Raw genomic sequence first — 22,237 nt, 5'->3', positions numbered from 1 at the left:
AAAGGCTCCCACGTTTCATATTTATCATTTTTATAAAGCCCCTAAAGTATGAAGACTGAACAATAATATTTTAAAAAATAAATTGTTCCTCGATCAAAAAATAAATACATAAATATGTTCTCAATGTGATAAATGAACCCACTTTATTTTACGTAACGTAATATTCGGAGGATACACTTTAAATTAAATTGAGGAAATGTTTTATATCTTTATACTTTAAGGGGTTTATATATAAGGGGTTTGTACATTTGGAAAGTCTATCTCATTGTTTTTATTTGTTTTCATGTCCCCAAAGTAAAAAAAAGCAAAGAAAAATAAAATAAATAATGAATTCAACTAAACGTTATTAAATATTGAAATATTTGTGGTATTATTCCAAAAAGTATGCTATAAAATATCAGTGTTTTATTATATTTGATATAATATCAGGATCATATTTGACTCTAAATAACAATGACTAAATAAACACTCGATTCAGTTGGACCGGCGAATCGTTTGAGTGGAGTAGTTACAAAAGAACCGACTCTTTAAACCGATTCGCTCAGAGCGAAGATGTGAGCAGCGCTTCAGCATCTCTTCCCTCAAGCCCAGCGCGACTGTCACGGGCGGGTAGGCGGGTTTGCTTCGGCAGCTTTTTTAGCATGGAGAGCTGATTCTGCTGCCTCTGCTTCGAGCGTTTTATCGAACTGTTTCCAATATGAAGGTTTTTCTGCTCCTATTTTCTGAATGAAATGCCGCTGAATGCGCAGCGTGGTTAGCTCGTCCGCTAGCCCAGCCGCTAGTAACGCAGCGCAGGGTAACGCTCGCGTAGCGCTGTTTGCTGTGACGGGGGGGGGGTTATTTCGGGGTTATTTCGGGGGTATTTCGGGGGTATTTCAGGGGTTTGGGCCTGATATCTAACTGTTCTGCCTGTGTGTGGTTATAGTTAATTACTTAACCAGCTAGCTGTGCTAGCTAACTAGTTGTGAAGTAACGTTAGCTAGCTAACTCACAGCGAGGGTCTCTCTCTCTCTCTCTCTCTCTCTCTCTCTCTCTCTGAGTCTCTCTCTCTCTGACTCTGACTCTGTCTCTCTCTCTCTCTGACTCTGACTCTGTCTCTCTCTCTCTGACTCTGTGTCTCTCTCTCTCTCTCTGACTCTGTGTCTCTCTCTCTCTCTCTCTCTGACTCTGTGTCTCTCTCTCTCTCTCTCTGACTCTGTGTCTCTCTCTCTCTCTCTCTGACTCTGTGTGTCTCTCTCTCTCTCTCTCTGAGTCTCTCTCTCTCTCTGAGTCTCTCTCTCTCTGACTCTGACTCTGTCTCTCTCTCTCTCTGACTCTGACTCTGTCTCTCTCTCTCTGACTCTGTGTCTCTCTCTCTCTCTCTGACTCTGTGTCTCTCTCTCTCTCTCTCTCTCTCTGACTCTGTGTCTCTCTCTCTCTCTCTCTCTGACTCTGTGTCTCTCTCTCTCTCTGACTCTGTGTCTCTCTCTCTCTCTCTCTCTCTCTGACTCTGTGTCTCTCTCTCTGACTCTGTGTCTCTCTCTCTCTCTGTGTGTCTCTCTCTGACTCTGTGTCTCTCTCTCTCTCTCTGAGTCTCTCTCTCTCTCTGAGTCTCTCTCTCTCTGACTCTGACTCTGTCTCTCTCTCTCTCTGACTCTGACTCTGTCTCTCTCTCTCTGACTCTGTGTCTCTCTCTCTCTCTCTCTGACTCTGTGTCTCTCTCTCTCTCTCTCTCTCTCTGACTCTGTGTCTCTCTCTCTGACTCTGTGTCTCTCTCTCTCTCTCTCTCTGTGTGTCTCTCTCTCTCTCTCTCTCTCTCTCTGACTCTGTGTCTCTCTCTCTCTCTCTGACTCTGTGTCTCTCTCTCTCTCTCTGACTCTGTGTCTCTCTCTCTCTCTCTCTCTCTCTCTCTGTGTGTCTCTCTCTCTCTGTGTGTCTCTCTCTCTCTCTCTCTCTGACTCTGTGTCTCTGTGTGTCTCTCTCTCTCTGACACTCTCTCTCTCTGACTCTGTGTCTCTCTGTCTCTCTCTGTCAGTCTGGACTCATGGCTGGGAGCGCGATGCTCCTCTATCTGCTCGTCCTCTGCGGGCTCCTGGCCACTGCGCTGGGAAACGCTGGGAGTGAGTTTGACCCCTATAAGACCCTGGGAGTGACCAGAAGTGCAAGCCAAGCTGAAATCAAGAAGGTGTACAAACGCCTGGCCAAAGAATGGTGAGCACTGTTCTCTGCTGTGTGCTCCTGATTACAGGTTTCCAGAGGGCCCCTTGTCTAATTCCTAGAGGGATCTTATGGAGTCATATAGAGAGGCCGACAGCACCCTTCTCTAATGCCAGAGGCGGGGAACTTCAGCCCTGGAGGGGACCCGTTCCTGCTGAAGCACACCTGAATCAACTCACCTGTTCATTGCTGGGGATCTATCTTTTTATTTTCCGAAACAGATACTGTGACATGAACTTTGCGGCCCGTACTCGATACCGATCCAGTACTGAGACTTAAGACATCAGCGTTGACGTAATCATTACTTTACTAACTTCGTAAAACAAACTATAACCAATGAACGCAGATATAATTTAAACCAATTTCTATTTATTTGTCACGTAAATATAAATATAATAACTGTGCTGGACCTCGACACTGTGTTGTCTGGGCTCAGGACTTTTATTCTGAAATTCAACTCAAGTCTGTGAGACTAAAGAGGAGCTAGCAGCTCCTTCCTTCTCGGTTCTCCTTATAAGATGAGCTGGAGGTTGATGACAAGTCGAGGGCACCAAGCTGGTATATGTGTGTATACATATGATGTCTGTAGGTTCCTCTGGTCCGGAGTTATGAAGACTAGAATACCGTTGGGTTCAGTTGGATCAGACTCATTATCCGATACCCGATCCAGCAAATTTGGAAAGTATCGGGACCGATATCTGATCCTTGTATCGGACCGGTGCAGCCCAGTTATTTGCTAGGTTTAGTACGTCTGTTAGAGCAGGGAAATCAGCAAACTGTGCTGGACTCCAGCCCCCGTTGCCCACCCCTGATCTAACGGGATTGCAAAAGGCATGGCCATGGCTGTCTCGTATAATATAATGATAAAGCTGCAACCCAACCAGCCTACCGCAGTAACAACAGAAAGTACTTGATATAACACACAGGTCCCCCCTTCACATTCCCTTATTCACAGATGGTTAGAAAAAAACAATTATTAGGGATTTGCGCAGAACATAATCTTTGGCTTGACAACCATTACAGGCCATTACAGACTCCCTGGCTATGAGAAGGTGGACACTGCAGCCAAAGAGACCTTTGCGGTGTCCAAAAATGTGCCCTACTCACCATATACTGTGGGGTGTTGTCTGACATAGTACCGAATTTTAGTGCCCTGTAACTGTCCCACAGTGCACCATTTTTTATATATATATATATATATATATATATATATATATATATATATATATATATATATATATATATATAGATATAGATATAGATATATAGATACAGTGAGTCCAAGAAGTATTTGATCCCTTGCTGATTTTCTTTGTTTGCCCACTAATAAAGACACTATCCTTCTGCACTTTTAATGGTAGATATATTCTAACATGGAGAGACAGAATATCAAGACAAAAATCCAGAATATAATTTTAAAGAATATATTTTAATTAATTTGTATTTCAATGAGGAAAATAAGTATTTGATCCCTCTTGCCAAACACACTCAATACTTAGTGGCAAAGCCTTTGTTTGCAAGCACAGCGGTGAGACGTTTGTTGTAGTTAACCACAAGTTTAGCACACACACCAGGGGGAATTTTGGCCCACTCTTCTTTGCAGATCCTCTCTAAATCATGAAGGTTGGTGGGCTGTCGCTTGGCAACTCTGACCTTCAGCTCCCTCCATAGATTTTCGATCGGATTGAGGTCTGGCGACTGGCTGGGCCACTCCATGACCTTAATGTGATTTTTCTTGAGCCAATCCTTTGTTGCCTTTGCTGTATGTTTAGGGTAGTTATCATGTTGGAAGACCCAACCACGGCCCATTTTCAGATCCCTGGCAGAGGGGAGGAGGTTGTCCCTCAGGATTGTGCGGTACATGGCTCCATCCATCTTCCCAGTGATGCGGTGAAGTAGCCCTGTACCCTTGGCAGAGAAACACCCCCAAAACATTATGCTTCCACCTCCATGCTTGACGGTGGGCACAGTGTTCTTGGGGTCATAGGCAGCATTTTTCTTCCTCCACACATGGCGGGTGGAGTTGAGGCCAAAAAGTTCAATTTTGGTCTCGTCTGACCACAAAACCTTCTCCCAATAACTTGGTTCATCTTTCAAATGATCATTGGCATACTTGAGGCGCGCCTCCACATGTGCTCTCTTCAGCAGGGGTACCTTTCGGGCACTGCAGGATGTGAATCCATTGTTGCGCAAAGTGTTGCCAATTGTTTCCTTGCAAACTGTGGTCCCAGCTGCCTTCAGGTCATTTGCTAACTCCTGCCGAGTGGTTGCAGGACGATTTCTGACTGTTCTCAGCATCATTGCCACCCCACGAGGCGAAATCTTCTTTGGAGCACCGGGCCGAGGTCTGTTGATTGTCATGTTATACTCTTTAAACTTTCTGATAATTGCACCAATAGTTGTTACTTTCACATCCAACACCTTACTAATCTTTTTGTAGCCCATTCCAGCTTTGTGAAGGTCAACAATTCTGACTCTGAGGTCCTGTGACAGCTCTTTGGTTTTACCCATGTTGGAGACTTGAAATCTGTGTGATCTGTCTGATTCTGTGGACAGGTGTTTTTCACACAAGTGATTAGTGAGAACAGGTGGCTTCAGGTCAGGTAACAAGTTGATTGGGAGTGTCTAACTGGTCTGTAAAAGCCAGAACTGCTAATGAATACTAAGGGATCAAATACTTATTTCACTCCATGAAATACAAATCAATTAATATATATTCCTTAGATTTATTTTCTGGATTTTCTTTTTAATATTCTGTCTCTCCATGTAAGAATACATCTACCATTAAAAGTATAGAATGATCATGTCTTTATTAGTGGGCCAACGAAGAAAATCAGCAAGGGATCAAATACTTCTTGGACTCACTGTATATAGATATATATATATATATATATATATATGACGTACACTAAACAGGATGGATTACCGGTATCCATCACCTTGCTTGATTTGAAGATTTGCATACAGCTTCTCTCAGGAAGAGCCTAATTGCTAGGGATCTATCCTTTTTACATAAACTTTGCGTGCCGGCCCATACTCGATACTGATCCCATACTGTTGTTGAATTAATAAACCAGGGACAGACTTAAGACATCATTACTAACTTTGTAAAACAAGCTATACAAATTAACACAGTTATAAATGAAACCAATTTCTCTTTATTTGTCACTTAAATATAAATATAATAACTGTGCTGAAATACCCATAATCACCTTGCTTGATTTGAAGATTGGCATTGAGATTCTCTTAGGAAGAGTGTATTGTTCACAGTGAGCTCACATGCATAACAAAATCGCTCACTGTGAATGGGGGGAATTCGGTTCTCTATGACAGTGCTGTATATAGTGATCTGGATTTTCACATGTAGGGGAAAGAGTCTTGGACACATAATTTAACTCTAAAAATCCAGAACTGCCATATTTCACCAACAGACTTCAAACCGAGCATATGTTGATATATTCAAAACTGGTGGCAGAAAGAATGGGATAAGCCAGACAAGTCTTGAAATCCACCCAGTTATTGGAAAGAGACACAACAACCACACAACATACAACAATTCCACTTACATGTGTCATTTGATGTACCATTAATATTTCATTTACACACAGTAATATGCTTTATCAGTAGCTTTATCTAAATGTAAATGTCCCAAACTGAATTAGTATGTATGATAAGGCAATAATTGGCTCAGCGGTTAGAGCGCCGGGATATCAATAACAGGGTTGTGGGTTCGATTCCCGGGCTCAGCAAGCTGCCACTGTTGGGCCCTTGAGCAAGGCCCTTTACCCTCTCTGCTCCCTGGGCGCTGGAGTTGGCTGCCCACCGCTGTGTGTGTGTGTGTGTGTGTGTGTGTGTGTGTGTGTGTGTGTGTGTGTGTGTGTGTGTGTGTGTGTGTGTGTGCTCACTGCCCCTAACACGTGTGTGTGAGTGTGTGTTCACTGCCAGATGGGTTAAATGCGGAGGACAAATACGTGCGCCTTTACCTTTAATGATGTCAGAATGATTATTAAAATCCAATGAATAATTGGATAACACTAGAAAGACAAAGGGGAAACAGTGCCTCGCCTCGGATGAATAGGGCTTATAATTGTGACCTCCGTAGTCCTTAGTGAGATTTAAAAACTATGCACATGAATATTATACAGACATGGTTTGTTCCAGTGGAGGAAAAAAAAATACTTTTTCATATCTTTGCTTTCAGGCATCCAGACAAAAACAAGAACCCAGAGGCAGAAGACATGTTCATTAAGATCACCAAGTCATACGAGGTAACACTGACCACTCTGACCGTTCATGGCTGTGTTTCTGCTGTAGCTGTGGAGATGCAGATATGCGTGTATCTCTCTCTATTTCTACCCCTATCTCTCTTTCTCAATTCCCAGATTTTATCGAGTGAAGAGAAGAGAGCCAACTTTGATCGTTACGGGCAGACCGACGACACCCAGCCTTACGGCCACGGTCACCGCGGCTTCCGCCACTTCCACGACAACTTCTACTTCGACGAGTCCTTCTTCAACTTCCCGTTCAACAGCAAGAGCGGCCGGGACTCCGCTGACAGCAAATACATGCTGCACTTTAACCAGTATATCAACGAAGTTGTGCCCGACACCTTCAAAAGGCCTTACGTGATCAAGATCACCTCAGACTGGTGCTTCAGCTGCATCCACATTGAGCCTGTGTGGAAAGAGGCTGTGCAGGAGCTGGAGCCTCTAGGTAAGAGCTGACTCGTTTGTTGACTCTTCAGTTTACATTAAAGCTCCAAGCAGGATGTTTGCGAAGCTGAGGGGGGAAAAAATGATTAGTCGACCCTCCTGGATCTATATGCTTCAATTAAACGGCCATACATTGGAATATAAGCCTTGCTAAAGTAATGAACATGCCAGAACCACCAAAACTGAGACTGCATTGCATCCAGTGCCAGTTTGTAATGAGAAATGTTAAAAAAACCCAGAAACGTATGTTACGGCATCTTCAGGACCCTAAAAAAGAATTAGCTCCTATATAACCCTGACTGGAGCTCTGAAGGGGTAACATGCCAATCGATAAATGAATCCTAGCCAAGAGTTGCGTTTATTTTTAGGGATGTTCTGATCCTATTCAGTGGATGGGATCGGGACCAATCCAGGCACATTTTAACAGATGGAGTTTTTTGCTATTTTAAGCCAAATCCAGATCTGATCCTTTGTTTTTTACCACTGTGTTCCAGCAGCACTCCTTCTGGTGCCCTCTAGGTGTCATTAACAGTGAGGACCATTCCCTAAAGTGAACAGTTCTGTAGTCTGAAGTATGGGACTATCTTACAGTAAAATATTGACGTAATGTCGGTATAAATTTGTGCTTAGACTGCATTTGAGATGCTTTTCCTCAAGCCGTTTGGTCGTTTTCTGCCATTTTCGCTCACGCCATCCAAACCATGTGGGGTAATATGTAGTAAACTCTCGCACTGCATGTTTAATTGTTCTGCTCTGTTTTACCAGCGGGAAAACTGCACATCATTCTTTGGTTTTAAAAGCAGAAGTCATTGTTGGGCCAATAACGTTGTAGGGTCAGGTTGGACTCATCCCTTCTACCAAACTAAATAGAGTGTCATTTTACTTCAGTATTGATTAGCAGCACTAATAGAACTAATTGATATTGGTACTCTTGAGACAAATAGGCTTAATTGAGACATCCTTCATTAATTTGATCAATGAACGTTTAAGGTTTCCAGCACCGGTGTTTATGGACAGTTTCTGGTTTCTGTTAAGGTTGCCTATCTTGATTTGCATGTTGGTGTCCTCTGTTGTCTGCTTCTGCAGGTGTAGGAATAGGGGTGGTTGATGTTGGCTATGAGAGACGCTTGGCGAATCACCTTGGTGCACACCGCACCCCCTCCATACTTGGAGTTATCAATGGAAAAGTCACTTTCTTCCACTATGCTGTGGTCAAAGAGCATCTCATTCAGTTTGTGGAGGACCTGCTTCCACAGAGACTGGTTGAGAAGGTAACTACATGATCGTTTGCATGTATGTCTGTTTGTTCTGGTGCTCAAATGTGCTGTAATTGAGCTTGAGGTTTATTCTGCTTTCTCAGGTCACAGACCGGAACGACCGGGACTTCTTGAAGAGCTGGCATGAAGTTAATAAGCCACACGTTCTGCTGTTTGACCAAGTGCCTGTGGTTCCTCTCTTATATAAGGTACAAATGACCCCTACTGGCGATGTTTAGAGAAGTCATGCCGGTGTTTTGCTGACTGTGTGGATAATTACGTGTGCACTGTTCCTTCACAGCTGACTGCCTTTGCTTATAAGGACTATGTGCAGTTCGGCTATGTGGATCAGGGCCTTTCTGAGACAGCAAACCTGCTGAAGCAGTATAACATCAACACTTACGCTCCAACCATGCTCGTTTTTAAGGAAAACACTGATAAGCCAGCTGATATTATACAGGTAGGCCCAGTTTTCCTCTAACAGTGAATTTTCTTTACTTTTCTGCTAGTGGTGTTCTTGACTTTAATTTATAGACTTTAAACAGTACTTTATCATTTTCTCTGTGTTTATTCTTAATTTCTGAACAGGCAAAAGGAATGAAAAAACAAATCATTGATGAATTCATCTCCAACAACAAATTCCTCCTTGCCCCTCGTCTGGTGAACCAGAAGGTCTTCGATGAGCTTTGCCCTGTCAAGCAGTTTCATCGGCGTAGAAAGTAAGTGAGGATACCTTTGACATAACGAGTCTGATGTTACTACTTATGGTTTTGTAGGGTTGTTATTCCTGTCTGAGATAGTACAGTTAGCAGACACTCTTATCCAGAGCAACTAACAAATTGCTTCACTGTTCACTCTAAAAATACCCTTAGCTAGTTTGTATACACTAGGATCCTCTAAGTTGTATCTAAGCTAAGATACTACTAAATACGAAATATACAAATACAAAAATGGATCAGTAATGACCGTTATGTTATAGATTTTAATCCTTCTGATATCCATGTACCATTAGTCTTTGTGGAATTAAATAGTTTACCTGGTTGGAATCCTGGGTTATTGCTTGCTATCAGCATCCAGAGTCTGAGAGAGCACGATTAAATTAGCCTCACTCTCTCAGGGGTGGGTGAAGGCACCAACAACATACTCCTAGTTAGCTGTTACATCCTCAGCTCAGATTTATCGGAGCTACCTAAAGATGCTGCATCAGCGGCAGTTCGAAAAGAGTCGTGTGTTGGACATGTGATGGGGGGGGGGGGTTCAGGTCAACAGAGAGTGGGTAACTGGCAGAAATTGGGATAAAATAAAGTATTTAAAAACATGTATGCACCAAGGCTGCACATTTAAGGAGATAAAATCTGAGCCCAGTTTTCCAAAAGCAGTGTTTAAGGTCATCTTAAAGGAACAAAAAATCAAATGAACGGATTGATCACTTACCCCAAATGGAGTCGATCAGCCAGGACACGTTTGATATCTGATATGTGCTTTCTTTTTTTTTTTTTTTTTTTTTAATTTAGAAAGTGAGATACTAGGTTAACGTTAACAAACACTGGATTTGGACTGTCAGCAGTCTGTTTTATTTTAAAAAATATTCCAAAATGTCACTTATTTGCTTCACAGGCCTGTAGAAAAGCTACATACACAGGTTCATTTGTAAAAACTTGATTAAAACTGCATGGATAGGCCTTTTTTACATTATATGTAAAAGTGTATGTCACTGTCCAGTGAAAAACATGTATATCCAAAATGGTCACTTTACAGGAGACGGCAAAAAAGTTAATTGAGGTATTAAGTAATTAGTAATTAAGTAAGTAAATACGTAATAATAATTGAGGTATTAAGGTCATTTAGAGCATTTCTATTGGTCTATATCTATTTATCCAGAGTTATTTACACAGTATACAGAGCAGATACAGGGTTCAAACCATGGAGAAAACTAAAAAGACAAAAATGGAGATGCATGGTTTTCATTGGACAGCAGCGATATGAACATTATAAGCTTAATTTAAACAGGGACTCAGAATGGCTGCCCCACCGTTCAGCTCTGTGGAGAAGATTATTTTTGTGTTTATAGAGAGAAAATCATTCCCTGTTGTCAATCACATCAGTTTATCTGTGCAAGAGATGAAAATCTGAATGGGTTTTGAGCAGGTTGATAGACGATGAGATTGGTGACAGTCTAAGCCCTGTGTTTGTTAGCAGTGTTAGCCTAGCATCTCACTTTCTAAACTAAAGAACCAAAGATCTGATATTAAACATGTTTTGGCTGATCAACCACCACTATCTCTGGAGAAAGATAAATGTGACCTCAGCTGGTGGAGCGAGAGTGTACAGTGTGATGCTCACTCTACCCTTAAGAAATGATCTTTGTGCTTTACAGTGTATTTTAACAGCAGTAATACAGCAATATGCCACGATCATTTCGGTCATATCACAATGGGAAACATTCATACCGGCCCATCCATCCCTGACTGTTCTGTTTTATCTCCACAGATACTGCGTCCTTCTCATCACTGGAGAAGAGGACGCTTTTGTCCTAGGAAACAAAGCCTTCCTGTCTCTGGCCTCTGCAAACACTAACGAGGTTCTCCGTTTTACCTATGTGTATCAACGACAGCAGCAGCCACTGTGTGCTGTGCTGCTGAAGAACAGAGACAGCACACCACCACAGGTAAAGTTGTGTAAACGTGGACCTTGGGAGGATGAGTGGTGCTTTAGGATTATATGAAGTGAGCTCATATAGGCACTGATATTACTCTAGGTCTACAGTTACTGACTGTTGCCACTAGAGAATCTATCCTCTTGCCCAAACACGGTCCTTATTCAGCCAATGCCAATTGCTTGATTTTTGCATATTCAGGATTTAACATGCCTTAAAAGAGCGACTTCAGAATCATACTGATGCTCCACTGATTGTCATTCCCACTTGATCTCAAAAGTGCTTCTTCTGCACTATGGAATGTTGGTGGAGGTTTGGGAGAGCTCTCACCAGAACGGTGTCATATTAGTGTAAAATCCTGTAGTATTACTACGCCGCCTCAGTCCAACATGCTTCATTTACCTTTGATTGCTGCTTCTATATCTCTCAGCTTGTCCACGAGGGGGGTGCTCAAATCATGATTTGTATTGTAGTGAGTTAGCTGCACTTCGCAGCTGTAGAGGATGTTGTTTTAATTGTGCATCATTCATAACTTGGAATGGAAGGCAATACGTTATCATTATCAGTCAAAACAAACAGCTTCCATTGGGTCTGAAATTGATGTAGAACACACCGATTTGGATATACTGTTATTATAACTGTTGTATGAGGAGCCTAGCAGCCATGTTCAAGTGAGATTGCAAATTGCAATTTTCAGGCCCAAGCACTAGGTGCCATTATGGGACCTGTATAACACAAATGGTGGTCATTGAATAGCTTCTATTTAAAATAGATTTGGGGTTCAAATGTTGTACAAACTGACCCTTTGGTATCATGACAGCTTTTTAAAATATCCATAATACTGTTCTGGAGATGACTTGTATTTACTGATTAGAACTGATAATTCCCCAGCATTTGCAATCTTTTATTGCGTCAGTGTCAGTTTACACACGCCATTGTGTACTGTGTTTGCATGTGCCGATTACAGGTGGTAATACTGGAAAGGCGCAACGGGGCTGGTAAGGTGCTCTATAAACCTGTGCTGGGTGGCTGGAATGGCAGTGAAGAGGACAAACACAGGCTGCTGGAGGAGCTGGAGCGGCTGCAGAAAGATCCCTCCATCCTGAATCACGATGCCATGCTGCCTGAGCTCAACAATGAGTTCGCTTCGGTCAGTCCCCCTAGAGTTAAAACCTAATGGAGTTGCTTTAAATGAGAAATTAGTCCTGGCCTATTTTTACACACTCCATGGATTTAGGAGGACGAGAGAGTGATTAGTGCGCTATGAGAGGATTACTATGAGCTGGCTGTCTCTTTTTATTTGATTTTATTTAAAAAACTGATACTGCATTGTAATCAGTAAAAGTGGAATTGTATCTGTTGGACAGGTCATTAATAGTTATATTAAGTTATATGACTAGTAGACTTTGAATTGTGCCAATTTGTCTTATTCCAGATGTTTTTAATCAGATGGATTTATACAGCATATGACTACCTGTCTGAAATCATTGATGATCTTCTCCACAATAATTGGTAAGTACACATACGTAGGCTTTATTAGGGAACAAGCTGCCCTCCTCTTATCTGCTCTGGACATTACACACTTCTGAAAACACGTTTTAATTTGTAGGCGTGAAATGATGCCTCTCCTGTCTCTGATATTCTCGGCGCTGTTCATCCTGTTTGGCACGGTGGTTATTCAAGCGTTCAGGTACGACTTAAAGTTTACAGTGCTGTCATTACTCTGTAACATGTTTTTTCTAGAGCATTTATTTTCTTTCTCCTTTAGTGACTCCAGTGAGGAGAAACAATCCAAACCAAAAGCAAAAGAAGCAGCGAAGACAGAGAACGGGTCCCCGAACACGACCAACACGTCAAGGTACCTCACATGTTACGTTCTATTGAAATTCTAAAACTGATTCGCAAGGTAAGGCCTCACAGCCTAAGGCGGCTAGGATTTGTCTAATAGTAACTCTGTAAATTCTTGTTTCTGAGCAGCCGTCCACCAAAGAAGAACTTTGTGGAGGTGACCGAGTTAACAGACATCACCTACACCAGTAACTTGGTGAAGCTGAGACCAGGCCACATCAACGTTGTCCTGGTGCTGACCGACGCCACCAAAAACATTCTGCTCAGCAAGTTCGCCAAGGAGGTTTACTCCTTCACTGGGTGAGTCTCTAAAACAGCTGTGTAATATTTCATATAATATATAGCAGAAAATAATCACTTTGGACTGTTAAAGTAAGCTGTACTTTCACAAGGACAAGACAGCTGGGCATATCTCTGGAACCAACCTGGAGCACCATTTCTCTAAAAGATATTTATTCAATTGGGGTTCTGATGATTGAATCTCCTATAGATGGTCAACTGGGTGGAGATCTGGTCACTGAGAAGGCCATAACAGCATACTAATCAACCCTTATATCATCCAGGACTCTTGCCTGGGATCGTCTGGTCTCGCCATGGCTGTGTTTACATGCAAAGATTTTCTTCAATCCGTTTGAATTCAATCTGATTATAGATTAAGACTGCATGCTACTCAACAGTTGATGAAAATCTCCTCAACTAATCTGATCAATAATGGCACGCATGTGTAGAGTACCACTTAGTGTACACATTAACATGACTGTGAATTCTGTGGTGCATCCATATTCTAGTAATAATGCATGGATTTGCCTCAGTCGGACTAGTCTATTTCGACTGAGGTGTATACATGGACATATTCTACTCCAATTTATCCATTAGTCTGAATATGAACGGATTATCAGGTGGCATGTAAACATGGCTCATATTCCTCCACTCATTTGTTCAGTTGTTCTTTTATTTTGTCCCAATATGCAGTAGATTAATATTGTGGCTTAAGTATTGTGATATCATAGTACCAAACACTGTTTTCATCTCACCTCCAGGAGCCTGACGCTTCATTTCTCCTTCCTGAACGTGGACAAACACAGCGAGTGGATGGCCACCCTGCTGGAGTACGCTCAGGACGCCATGCAGATCGACATGGACGAGGAAGAGGGAGGTAGCCGCAAAATGGACTACACTGGCTACGTGCTGGCTCTCAACGGCCACAAGAAGTACCTGTGCCTGTTCAAGCCCGTGTACACGGGCGAGGACGCGGAGGGCAAGTCGGAGGAGGACGCTGGGAGCTCCAGTTCCAGGTCTAGGTCGGGCTCCAAGGACGAGCATCAGCACAGGAAGAGCTCGGCACGCTCGCGCTCCACCACCCTCCAGATCCACCACAAACTGGACCGGCTCGGCCTGTGGATGGAGAGGCTGATGGAGGGGACGCTGCCTCGCTACTACATCCCAGCCTGGCCTGGCCTGGACAAGATCACGGTCAACAAGTAGAACCTACTGACGGACGAGATGCTGATGCGACAGAAGACGGGGAAACAAAAGATGGAGCTGTGAGTGGCCTAGCTGAAGGTGGATAGCGTTGGTTCTTTGCCCACAATTGAACAACCATTCCTCCTGTGGTCACTTCAGTCATTAGACTGCGAGCGGCCCTAGTGTTCGATTCTGGAACAGTGGAGAGTATGAAGTACTTGAATTGACACTGATGCTGTAATTGACCCCAGTGAAATAGTAGCTTCGTCCAACCTTAATGCTGTGCTCCAACTACTGTATGCTGCCCAAGTCTTCTTCCCGAGTCTAAAGCTCTGTTGGAGCTGGAGTAATTTTAGCTGGGGACGTACTATAATTCAGGATGTGAGCTGTGACATCTGTGGTCTTAGTGGTTTCTACAGTAATAATTGTGGAGAGAGCGACCTGCTGTAACTGGTTGAGCCTGGCACTCCTTCAGTGATGACAGTCCTGTTCCAGTCCACCTCATGCTAATGGAAAAAGCAACACCTGCATATAGATGAGACTGTACACACTACTATTACATGTTATTTGTGGAAATCCTAGGGTCTTATAAAATTGTTATTTTTGCATACTTACAGTACTGTGCTAAAATTTTAGGCACCGAAAAATCTGAATTTAAAAGCTCCTTATCTGGACTGCAAGTGTTTATTTGCAGTAAAACTCTAATATTAGAATGAGTACTAATAATATTAATATAGAAAGGCATGTTTTTCCATCACTGTGTTAATTTAAACATCTCCAAAGTTTTCCCTAATGGAGTCTAGTATTATCTAGAGTTCTCCTTCAACACCTGGTTTAGTAAATCAGTGCTTAATGATGGTAAATCAGGTGAGCTGCTGCTGATGGAATTGAACACATCCACACTGTGCTGGCTGGGCTGAGAGCGTCCAGGAGAAACCTGGAACCACGCTTCTTGTTCCTGTTTATGGGATTTATGTTTACTTGCATCTGTTCTAATGGGATCTGGAGCTTCTACAGAAAAAATGCTCTTATTTCTGAGAGATATGATTTTAAATAATGTGCTTCGGTGCCTAAAATTTTGTAGCGTACTTAAATGATCAGGAACAGCAAGAAAGGTCCGCTATTTATTTTTGTGTTCATTTCCACAGTCAACTAGCTTAACTACAGCAACTATAAACATATCTGGTTAGAGTAAAGACAAAACTCAGGACTTAAAAATTCTACGAAGTACTTTACAGAACCTCATCTGCTAAAACTAACCCAGCTCAAACAGTGCTGACAGACACTAGCAGAACAGCAGTTCTAGAAACATTCCTCGCTGATATAAAGTGGACACTCACTGTGGTCAGGAAATACCTTTTCCCCCCAGATGTTATATACACTATATGGACAAAAGTATTGGGACATCTGCTCATTCGTTGTTTCAAGGATCAGTCAAGGGTATTTAAACGAGTTTGTTCTGCTTGTGTTGGAGTAACTGTCTCTACTGTCCAGGGAAGAAGGCTTTCTACTAGATTTTGAAGAAGGATTGCTGTGAGGTCAGGATGTTGATGGAACACCACAACATGTCATCCCAAAAGCATTGGATGGAGCACCAGCCATCATTCCAGAGAACACAGTTCCACTGCTCCACAGCTCAATGCAGCACAGTGCTACCCCCACGCCTGGCATTGCTCATGGTGCCAATGGGTTCATGTTTACCTGCTCCAGGGAGTCCTGTTTTATTGAAAGTACTTCTATACAGGTACTAGACACGTCTGTGTCAGCAATGGGTGCACCTCAAAGTAGCTGAATGCGTTCATTAGAAGGGGTGTCCACAAACTTTTAGACATATAGTGTATATTTTGTGTTGCAGGCACTGGAGGTTACATGCTGTTCTACTGTAACCTACCAGCTAAAGTCAGTCAGCAGCGTTGCTCAGTCTAGCTTTAACGGCTCATGTCAGTCCGGCTCTGGAGTGAACGTGAGGACTTCAGTTGAACTAATGCATTTCCGCTTAAGCCGAACCCGTGACACAACCCCCACCGCGATTTTCTGCTGTGGGAACAATTAACCTGTTAAATGTAGCATGAACTGAAACACTGTCAGAGTAGAAGAATCTCCTTCTGCAACATAAACACTTAAAGATCATAATTAATGCATATCATCCATATTTTACATATTTAAACCAGGATGAAAGGATTCAGAATAAGTGCAATAAGAAGCTTTTGCCTTTCTTTTTTCAATATTATTTTTACTTTGTCATAACAGCTGCTTTAACAGCTGCATTTCTTTTTCTTATGGATTTATTGCTGCCAACTGTCGTAGGTTTCTTGGATGCAGTCAGTCAGATACAGTAAATCTCCTAGTCTCCCCCTATGATATCTGTCCACACCTCAGCATTTCTCCAATTGAGTCCAAATCTGAATGAATCTAGTGTCTCTTCCTGAAAAGAAAGAGCTCTCCCTTACTTTGATAATCCAGCACAAATTAGTAGAGTGGTTCATTAAATTCATAACATTTTTCACAGTGGAAGTAGACCTGACATACTGTGTGATTATAAAAAAAAAAAAAGTCACGTGACTTTCTAAAGTTGCAACAAGCCAGCATATATAGTTATACTATGACTATCACCTACCTAATGGGAATAATGTGATGTGGACTGTGATATGGACTGTATTCAGCGAGGGAAGGTGTTCATTATAGAGGTTAGCTGCTCCACAGTGGCACATTGCTTGTTCCCCTCTGGCATCAGGGTCCCGTGGGGCTCCACTGTTATGCTGTGCCTATGTTGGGAGGCACTCAGTGTGCAAGAAGTTCATTCTCGGTATACCTTCACTACGGCGGCTCTAGTACATCCCACAAACTTAGCTACCACCCTTCGCCCTCTGTCGTATCAGAATATTATGACCATCCCTGGTTTGGAATAAACTTTTTCCGGGACGTTGCAGAGTGCAAAACAAATGGGTAAAGGATGCGGTATGCCTGAATGTCCAAAAGGGGATCATAATAAGGTACTGGGTGATGAAAGGTGATGGCGTCTCAGAGCTGAGTGCCTCCCAAGGGCATAGTGGAGGTGCCCCACGGGCCAACTCCAGAAAGTGGTACAGAGCAATCGACCCACCACTGTGAAGCAGTTCACCTCTATAATGAACACCTAGAATGAACGAGTGGATCAGACACAGCAGAGCCGCTGGAGTGTTTAAACACTGTGTCTGTCCACTCACTGTCCACTCTAGTTATGTAGCCGGTCCACCTTGTAGATGTAAAGTCAGAGACAGAAGCTCTCTGATCTGCTGCTGCACAGCTTGTGTCGGTCATCCTCTAGTCCTTCTTCATCAGTGCCCACCAGACACTGCTGGCTGGATATTTCTGGTTGGTGGACTGTTCTCAGTCCAGCAGTGACTCTGAGGGGTTTAAACACTCCAGCAGAGTGTTTTAGAGATTGACCTATCACCCAAATACTAGCTGCTCTGTGGTGGTCAGTCCTGTGGGGTCCTGAGCATTGAAGAACATGGTGAAAGGAGGCCAATAACAGCCTGTGCAGAGAAACAGATGGAGACAGTCTGGAGTTCCGTGCTCATATACGGTAACTGGAGCTGATAGAAAAGGCATAGCAGAGTTCATTCCAGTCGTACAGGCTAATTGCGAAAGCAGTGTCTGCACAAAGAAGCCTTCGCTTTTAGTTTGGCAGCTCAGAGCCGTGGGAATCGTTCTAAACTGGGTCGTGATTGCTCTCTTTCTCTCTCTCCCTCCGTCAATCTGATTTGCGGTCCAAGTGTGAATCTATTTTTATTGTATTAAAAGTGAGGAAGGAGACAAACACCAGACCCGACAGCCTGTTCAAAGGTAGACGTACTGATGAAGAGCCCAGTTTGAGTAGATGTGTTCATTTACAGTCTTCCATCAGAGGGTCTGAGCTGTGCAGCGACATTCCACATCAAGATCTTACCACTGTGATGTTCGGTGAACATCATTATTCTAGTTAATGGTGTTGTTATACATACGTATATACTCTAGTACCTGTGCTGCTGTAACGCAATTTAGGCTTTTTCTTTTATCGTTCAGTGTTTTAAAGCTCATGGTTCCATTAGAGAGGTTTTGTTTATGTACAGTCTGTGTGTGCTTGATAGAATACGTATATATATATATTTATCACTAGATTATAATGATGTGGCCTGTTTTTATTTGCTGCACTTTACTTTTGTTGAAAATTGAGTTCTGAACTGAAATATCAAAATCTCTGTTGGAGTATAATAAATTTAATGAATCATTTCCACAACAGTCTTCTTTTTACGTAAAAGCAAATGCTAGGCCTGTTTTTTACAGCAGTTTTACTTCATTAGTTTGGAGACAACAGCCCTGTGTTTCTGCTGTGCTGTGAGAGAATGGGAAATTCATTGTGTTGCAGATGTTGTTTACTCGTATACTTGTGTTTTCGTGCAGAAGAAAAAGAAGAAGAGAGCAGCAAGTGACTTGGGGGCAAAGGTCTCAAAAGTATTCACATTCATTCCTCAGGTAGAAGTGAGTGGAGATACTAGGGTTTAAAAAGACTTCTATAAAAGCTGAAGTATCAACTTAAACTTTTTACTCCAGTAAAAGTGTAAAAGTACTGGTTTCAGAACGACTTCAAGTAGAAAAGTAAAAGTAATGGAAGGAAAACAAAGGCCAAAAGCTTAGGCCACGCCACAGGGGTCTACAGTGCACTATGTACCTTCCATTCCACTTGTACCTTACTATTTGTACACCTCTGCTTAGGGGTGCAGAAATGAAGTCGTGTAATTCGTCTGTGCAGGACATTCTGCAGGCAGCTCAGCCCCAAGTTCCCCCCCAAGTGACTCCCAGGCCCCCCTAGTTCTTCCCCAGTATGGTGTCTCAGTACACAGCTTTATAGTTGGTTTAGCCTTAGGGAAGGGCAACAGTGTGCATTCTTTACACAGGTGGTCATTCTTTAGGACTTTTAGGGTCTGACTGACCCTGAAGCTTCTAAACCTTTAACCTATTAAAGGCTATTAGTATGTATGACTGTGTATCTCCTGGTACAGCTAGTCACCATCAGATTACCTACATTTTCACACATGTTGACAAATGTAATATTCAGCACAGGTGACCGATAACATTGAGTTTCTATTTGGTAGCTTATGTATTGTTGGTATAGCTTCTGTTGAAATATTTTTTTATTATTATTTCAAATGTCTGCAGAATTTAGATGGACCGATACGTGTTTTTGGGAGATCCAGCATACGTCTGATCAGAGGAGGACGGGTCCCTCTTGTGAGTCTTGGTTCCTCCCAAGGTTTTCTCCTCCAGCTGTGATGGAGTTTTTCCCTTTGTGGCCTTTGGCTGCTTACTGGGGGTCTTAGGTTTTTATGTGTTGTTGATCTCTTACCCTTTTACCAGTTTAACGGCAGTTGTGAAAAGAGCTATATGAAAAATTCTATTTAAATGGAAATATTTGTGTTTTTATCATTTTGGAGCATTCCTATGTTAGATACGTATTAGATTGATTTTGTCAAAAAGTGGAAACACAATGTTGGTAAAATAGTGGTGAGTTTTAAAGGAATCCGGTGATGTATTCTTACCGGTTCTGTACAATAGCTTATATAGCTTATAAGCTATAAGTAGCTTTAAGGACAAAGTTCCATTTACAACCATTGTAAACAATTCGGGCTTCCACACCAGACCACTCTGAATGTCTTCATTTACTCTTAATTGTTCACATATGCAGATTTTTTTCATTATTTAATACAAAGCTGTTCAATACAAAGCAGAAAACCAAACAAACACATCATAATCCCATCATAGTCATTTCATCACAGCTGGGAGCAGTGGTGGTTAGAGCACTGGGTTATTGATAACAGGGTTGTGGGTTCGAATGTTGATTGTGGTTATCTTTGTCTTTGTCATTTTGCAGCTTCTGGCTCTTCATTTTTATTCATTTTTTAACAATAATTTTTTTAATCATAGTATTTTATATTCGGAAGGACACACAGCATTTCAAAAAGGAGGTTCGCTGCAGTCAGAGCGGTGTTGCCTAAGAAAGAGACAGTAAACATATCAGCAAAAAGACATTAATTTAATATGTACAGCATATATAAGCTCCCTGTTTAAGGTGGTAGCAACTTCAGGCTCCTGCAGATGGCGCTGCACCAGGATGATGGGGCTATAAATACCTGCAGGGTGTGTGACAGGACTCAGACATTGAAAAGAGGTGGTACAGTGCAGTAAGTGTCTCGTTGGAGGTGTGGAAAATGGGAAGGAAGAAGCTGAATCTGCAGGTGTATGGAAGCATACGGTCATACGGGTCTACCAGCAGTGGCAGAAATCCCAGCCTACAGGAAAACGAAACTGACGGACAGCATGTTTCACAGCTTGTAAATGAAAATCGCTTCACTTCCAGGCAAGAACTGCTTCTAGAAGTCAGTGCAGGTCCTTTACCACCAATTTCTAAAATGAACACTCTTGAGGGAGCTGCAGACCATCAACATATGGAGCAGAGTGACACACAAGAGGACTTTAGCTCACTTCTGCTCAAGAATGAGGAAACTGAGGAGAATTTCCTGTAGGCTGGGATTTTTGCCACTGCTGGTAGACCTCAATGACCGTAAGCTTCCATACACCTGCAGATTCAGCTGCTTCCTTCACACTGTGGTCTTTGGCCATGCCAAAATGCAATCACTCCCAACGAGACACTCACTGCACTGTACCACCTCTTGTCAACGTGAGTCCTGTTACACACCCTATAGGTATTTATAGCCCCATCATCCTTGTGCAGCGCCACCTCAGGAGCCTGAAGTTACTACCACCTTAAACACGCAAGGTGACTAAACTGATTGATGAAATACTGATAGCTGTTGTAACACATTACCTGTAGTGTCATACTGTGGAGAAACTTCCACCAAGTCACAGCCCACGAGGCTCAGTCCTCTGCAGCCTCGGATTATCTCCAAACCCTGACCACACACAAAGAAACCATAGCAAAACAGCACTAATCCCCAAATAGTGACCAAAGTTAATATCGGTGCATAACAATCGAGTGCTCGTAATGGAGCTTGAGGAGCACCATGCCTGAAGCTCCTACTTCTGGCAATCTAACACCTACAAATTGCAGTCTCTATCTTGTGGGTTGCATAACAGTGCCTAGACCGTCCTCTATCTCTCAAAAAAGATCCCATCCTGACCTCCAGCCCAAGTTCTTAAGAGTTCTCCTCCATCCTGCAGTCATACATTCTCTTCTCTACTCTTGTGGTCCTACCTGAATAGACGTGAGGCCTGCGATCTCAGGTGTTCCAGTGCCTGGTGCGTATGCAGGATCCAGAGCGTCTATATCAAAGCTCAGGTACACCGGCCCGGAGCCCATCTGCTTCCGAACCTCAGCCATGAGTGGCACCAGAGACTTGTGCCAACACTCATCTGCCTGGACCACACGGAAACCCTGGAGGAGACACAGCACACGACACAGCTCACCAAGCTCACCAAGACAGGACCAGAATAGGCGGTGACGGACGGGACAGCAGAATTTGCAGCACTGTCCTGAAGAAGCACCTGAGCTCTGCTCCATGCGTAGTAGTCTGGAGAATAGCCGGTTCCTCTGAGCCCAATCTGGACCACCCTCTTACAGTCGAGCAAGCCCTCCTCAACACAGCGCCTGAAGGGTGTCCCGTGACCGATCTTCTCCCCCAGAGACATATCGCCAGTGTCCGCATGAGCGTCCACGTGGACCAGACCCACCGGGCCGTGTCTGTTAATAAACAACCCATAACAATTGTATTAACGCCAGTTCTGCAGAGGTCAGGTTGAGAGGTCAGCTATGAGGATGCCTATGAGGATGCTGAACAAGGCTGTGCCAATCAGATGCTGTCAGCCAGCACTGAACCTGCTTGTATATCTGGTGTCTGTGCTTTTACTCTAACTTTAGCTGGACGATACTACTGCATTTGGGGCTATGGTAAGTTTTTTTTAAACGTGCCTTTTCTAATTCATTTATAATGTTTTTTAATGTCCAAACTGGCAGAACCTTTGGTCATTAATATAATAATATAATATAATAGCTCAGTAATGTGAGTTATATGACTGCAGAAAAGCTGTGCTAGGAACTGCTACGGGAACTTTATAGATAGGACTTC

General features: G+C 42.8%; 2 protein-coding genes across 3 annotated transcripts in view; one reads left to right on the top strand and one right to left on the bottom strand.

The window, feature by feature from the left end:
• Nucleotides 1-546: 546 nt before the first annotated feature.
• dnajc16 (DnaJ (Hsp40) homolog, subfamily C, member 16) lies at nt 547-18,372 on the top strand. 2 transcript variants are annotated; one of them, XM_072697037.1, is made up of 15 exons: nt 547-609; nt 2,015-2,190; nt 6,398-6,464; nt 6,579-6,909; nt 7,995-8,179; nt 8,269-8,373; nt 8,466-8,624; nt 8,753-8,883; nt 10,655-10,832; nt 11,788-11,970; nt 12,256-12,332; nt 12,430-12,510; nt 12,589-12,678; nt 12,798-12,968; nt 13,709-18,372. In XM_072697037.1, exons 2-15 carry the CDS (start codon nt 2,024-2,026, stop codon nt 14,151-14,153), a joined length of 2,370 nt encoding a protein of 789 aa, XP_072553138.1. In that variant the 5' UTR covers nt 547-609; nt 2,015-2,023; the 3' UTR covers nt 14,154-18,372. The 2 variants fall into 2 exon arrangements, with proteins under 2 accessions (XP_072553138.1, XP_072553137.1); XM_072697036.1 differs by lacking the exon at nt 547-609 and adding an exon at nt 618-703.
• A 1,422-nt stretch (nt 18,373-19,794) lies between these two features.
• Nucleotides 19,795-22,237, bottom strand: part of agmat (agmatinase (putative)) — a 5,515-nt gene continuing 3,072 nt past the window's right edge. The window contains exons 4-7 of the mRNA XM_072697024.1: nt 21,657-21,852; nt 21,367-21,546; nt 20,980-21,064; nt 19,795-20,145 (exon numbers count right to left, since the gene is read on the bottom strand). Coding sequence (XP_072553125.1) covers nt 20,069-20,145; nt 20,980-21,064; nt 21,367-21,546; nt 21,657-21,852 — 538 coding nt within the window. The 3' untranslated portion in view covers nt 19,795-20,068. The remainder of the gene's footprint in view (nt 20,146-20,979; nt 21,065-21,366; nt 21,547-21,656; nt 21,853-22,237) is intronic.

The sequence above is a fragment of the Salminus brasiliensis genome, chromosome 14, assembly GCF_030463535.1.
Source record: "Salminus brasiliensis chromosome 14, fSalBra1.hap2, whole genome shotgun sequence".
Classification (NCBI taxonomy): domain Eukaryota; kingdom Metazoa; phylum Chordata; class Actinopteri; order Characiformes; family Bryconidae; genus Salminus; species Salminus brasiliensis.
Note: the sequence above shows the minus strand (reverse complement) of the source record. Positions and strands in the feature narration are given on the sequence as shown.

Bases quoted from the DNA above. Each gene is read 5' to 3' on its own strand.
- dnajc16 (XM_072697036.1), top strand. The intron at 8,625-8,752 runs GTAGGCCCAGTT...ATTTCTGAACAG, and splicing joins AGCCAGCTGATATTATACAG to GCAAAAGGAATGAAAAAACA. The intron at 12,679-12,797 runs GTACCTCACATG...GTTTCTGAGCAG, and splicing joins AACACGACCAACACGTCAAG to CCGTCCACCAAAGAAGAACT.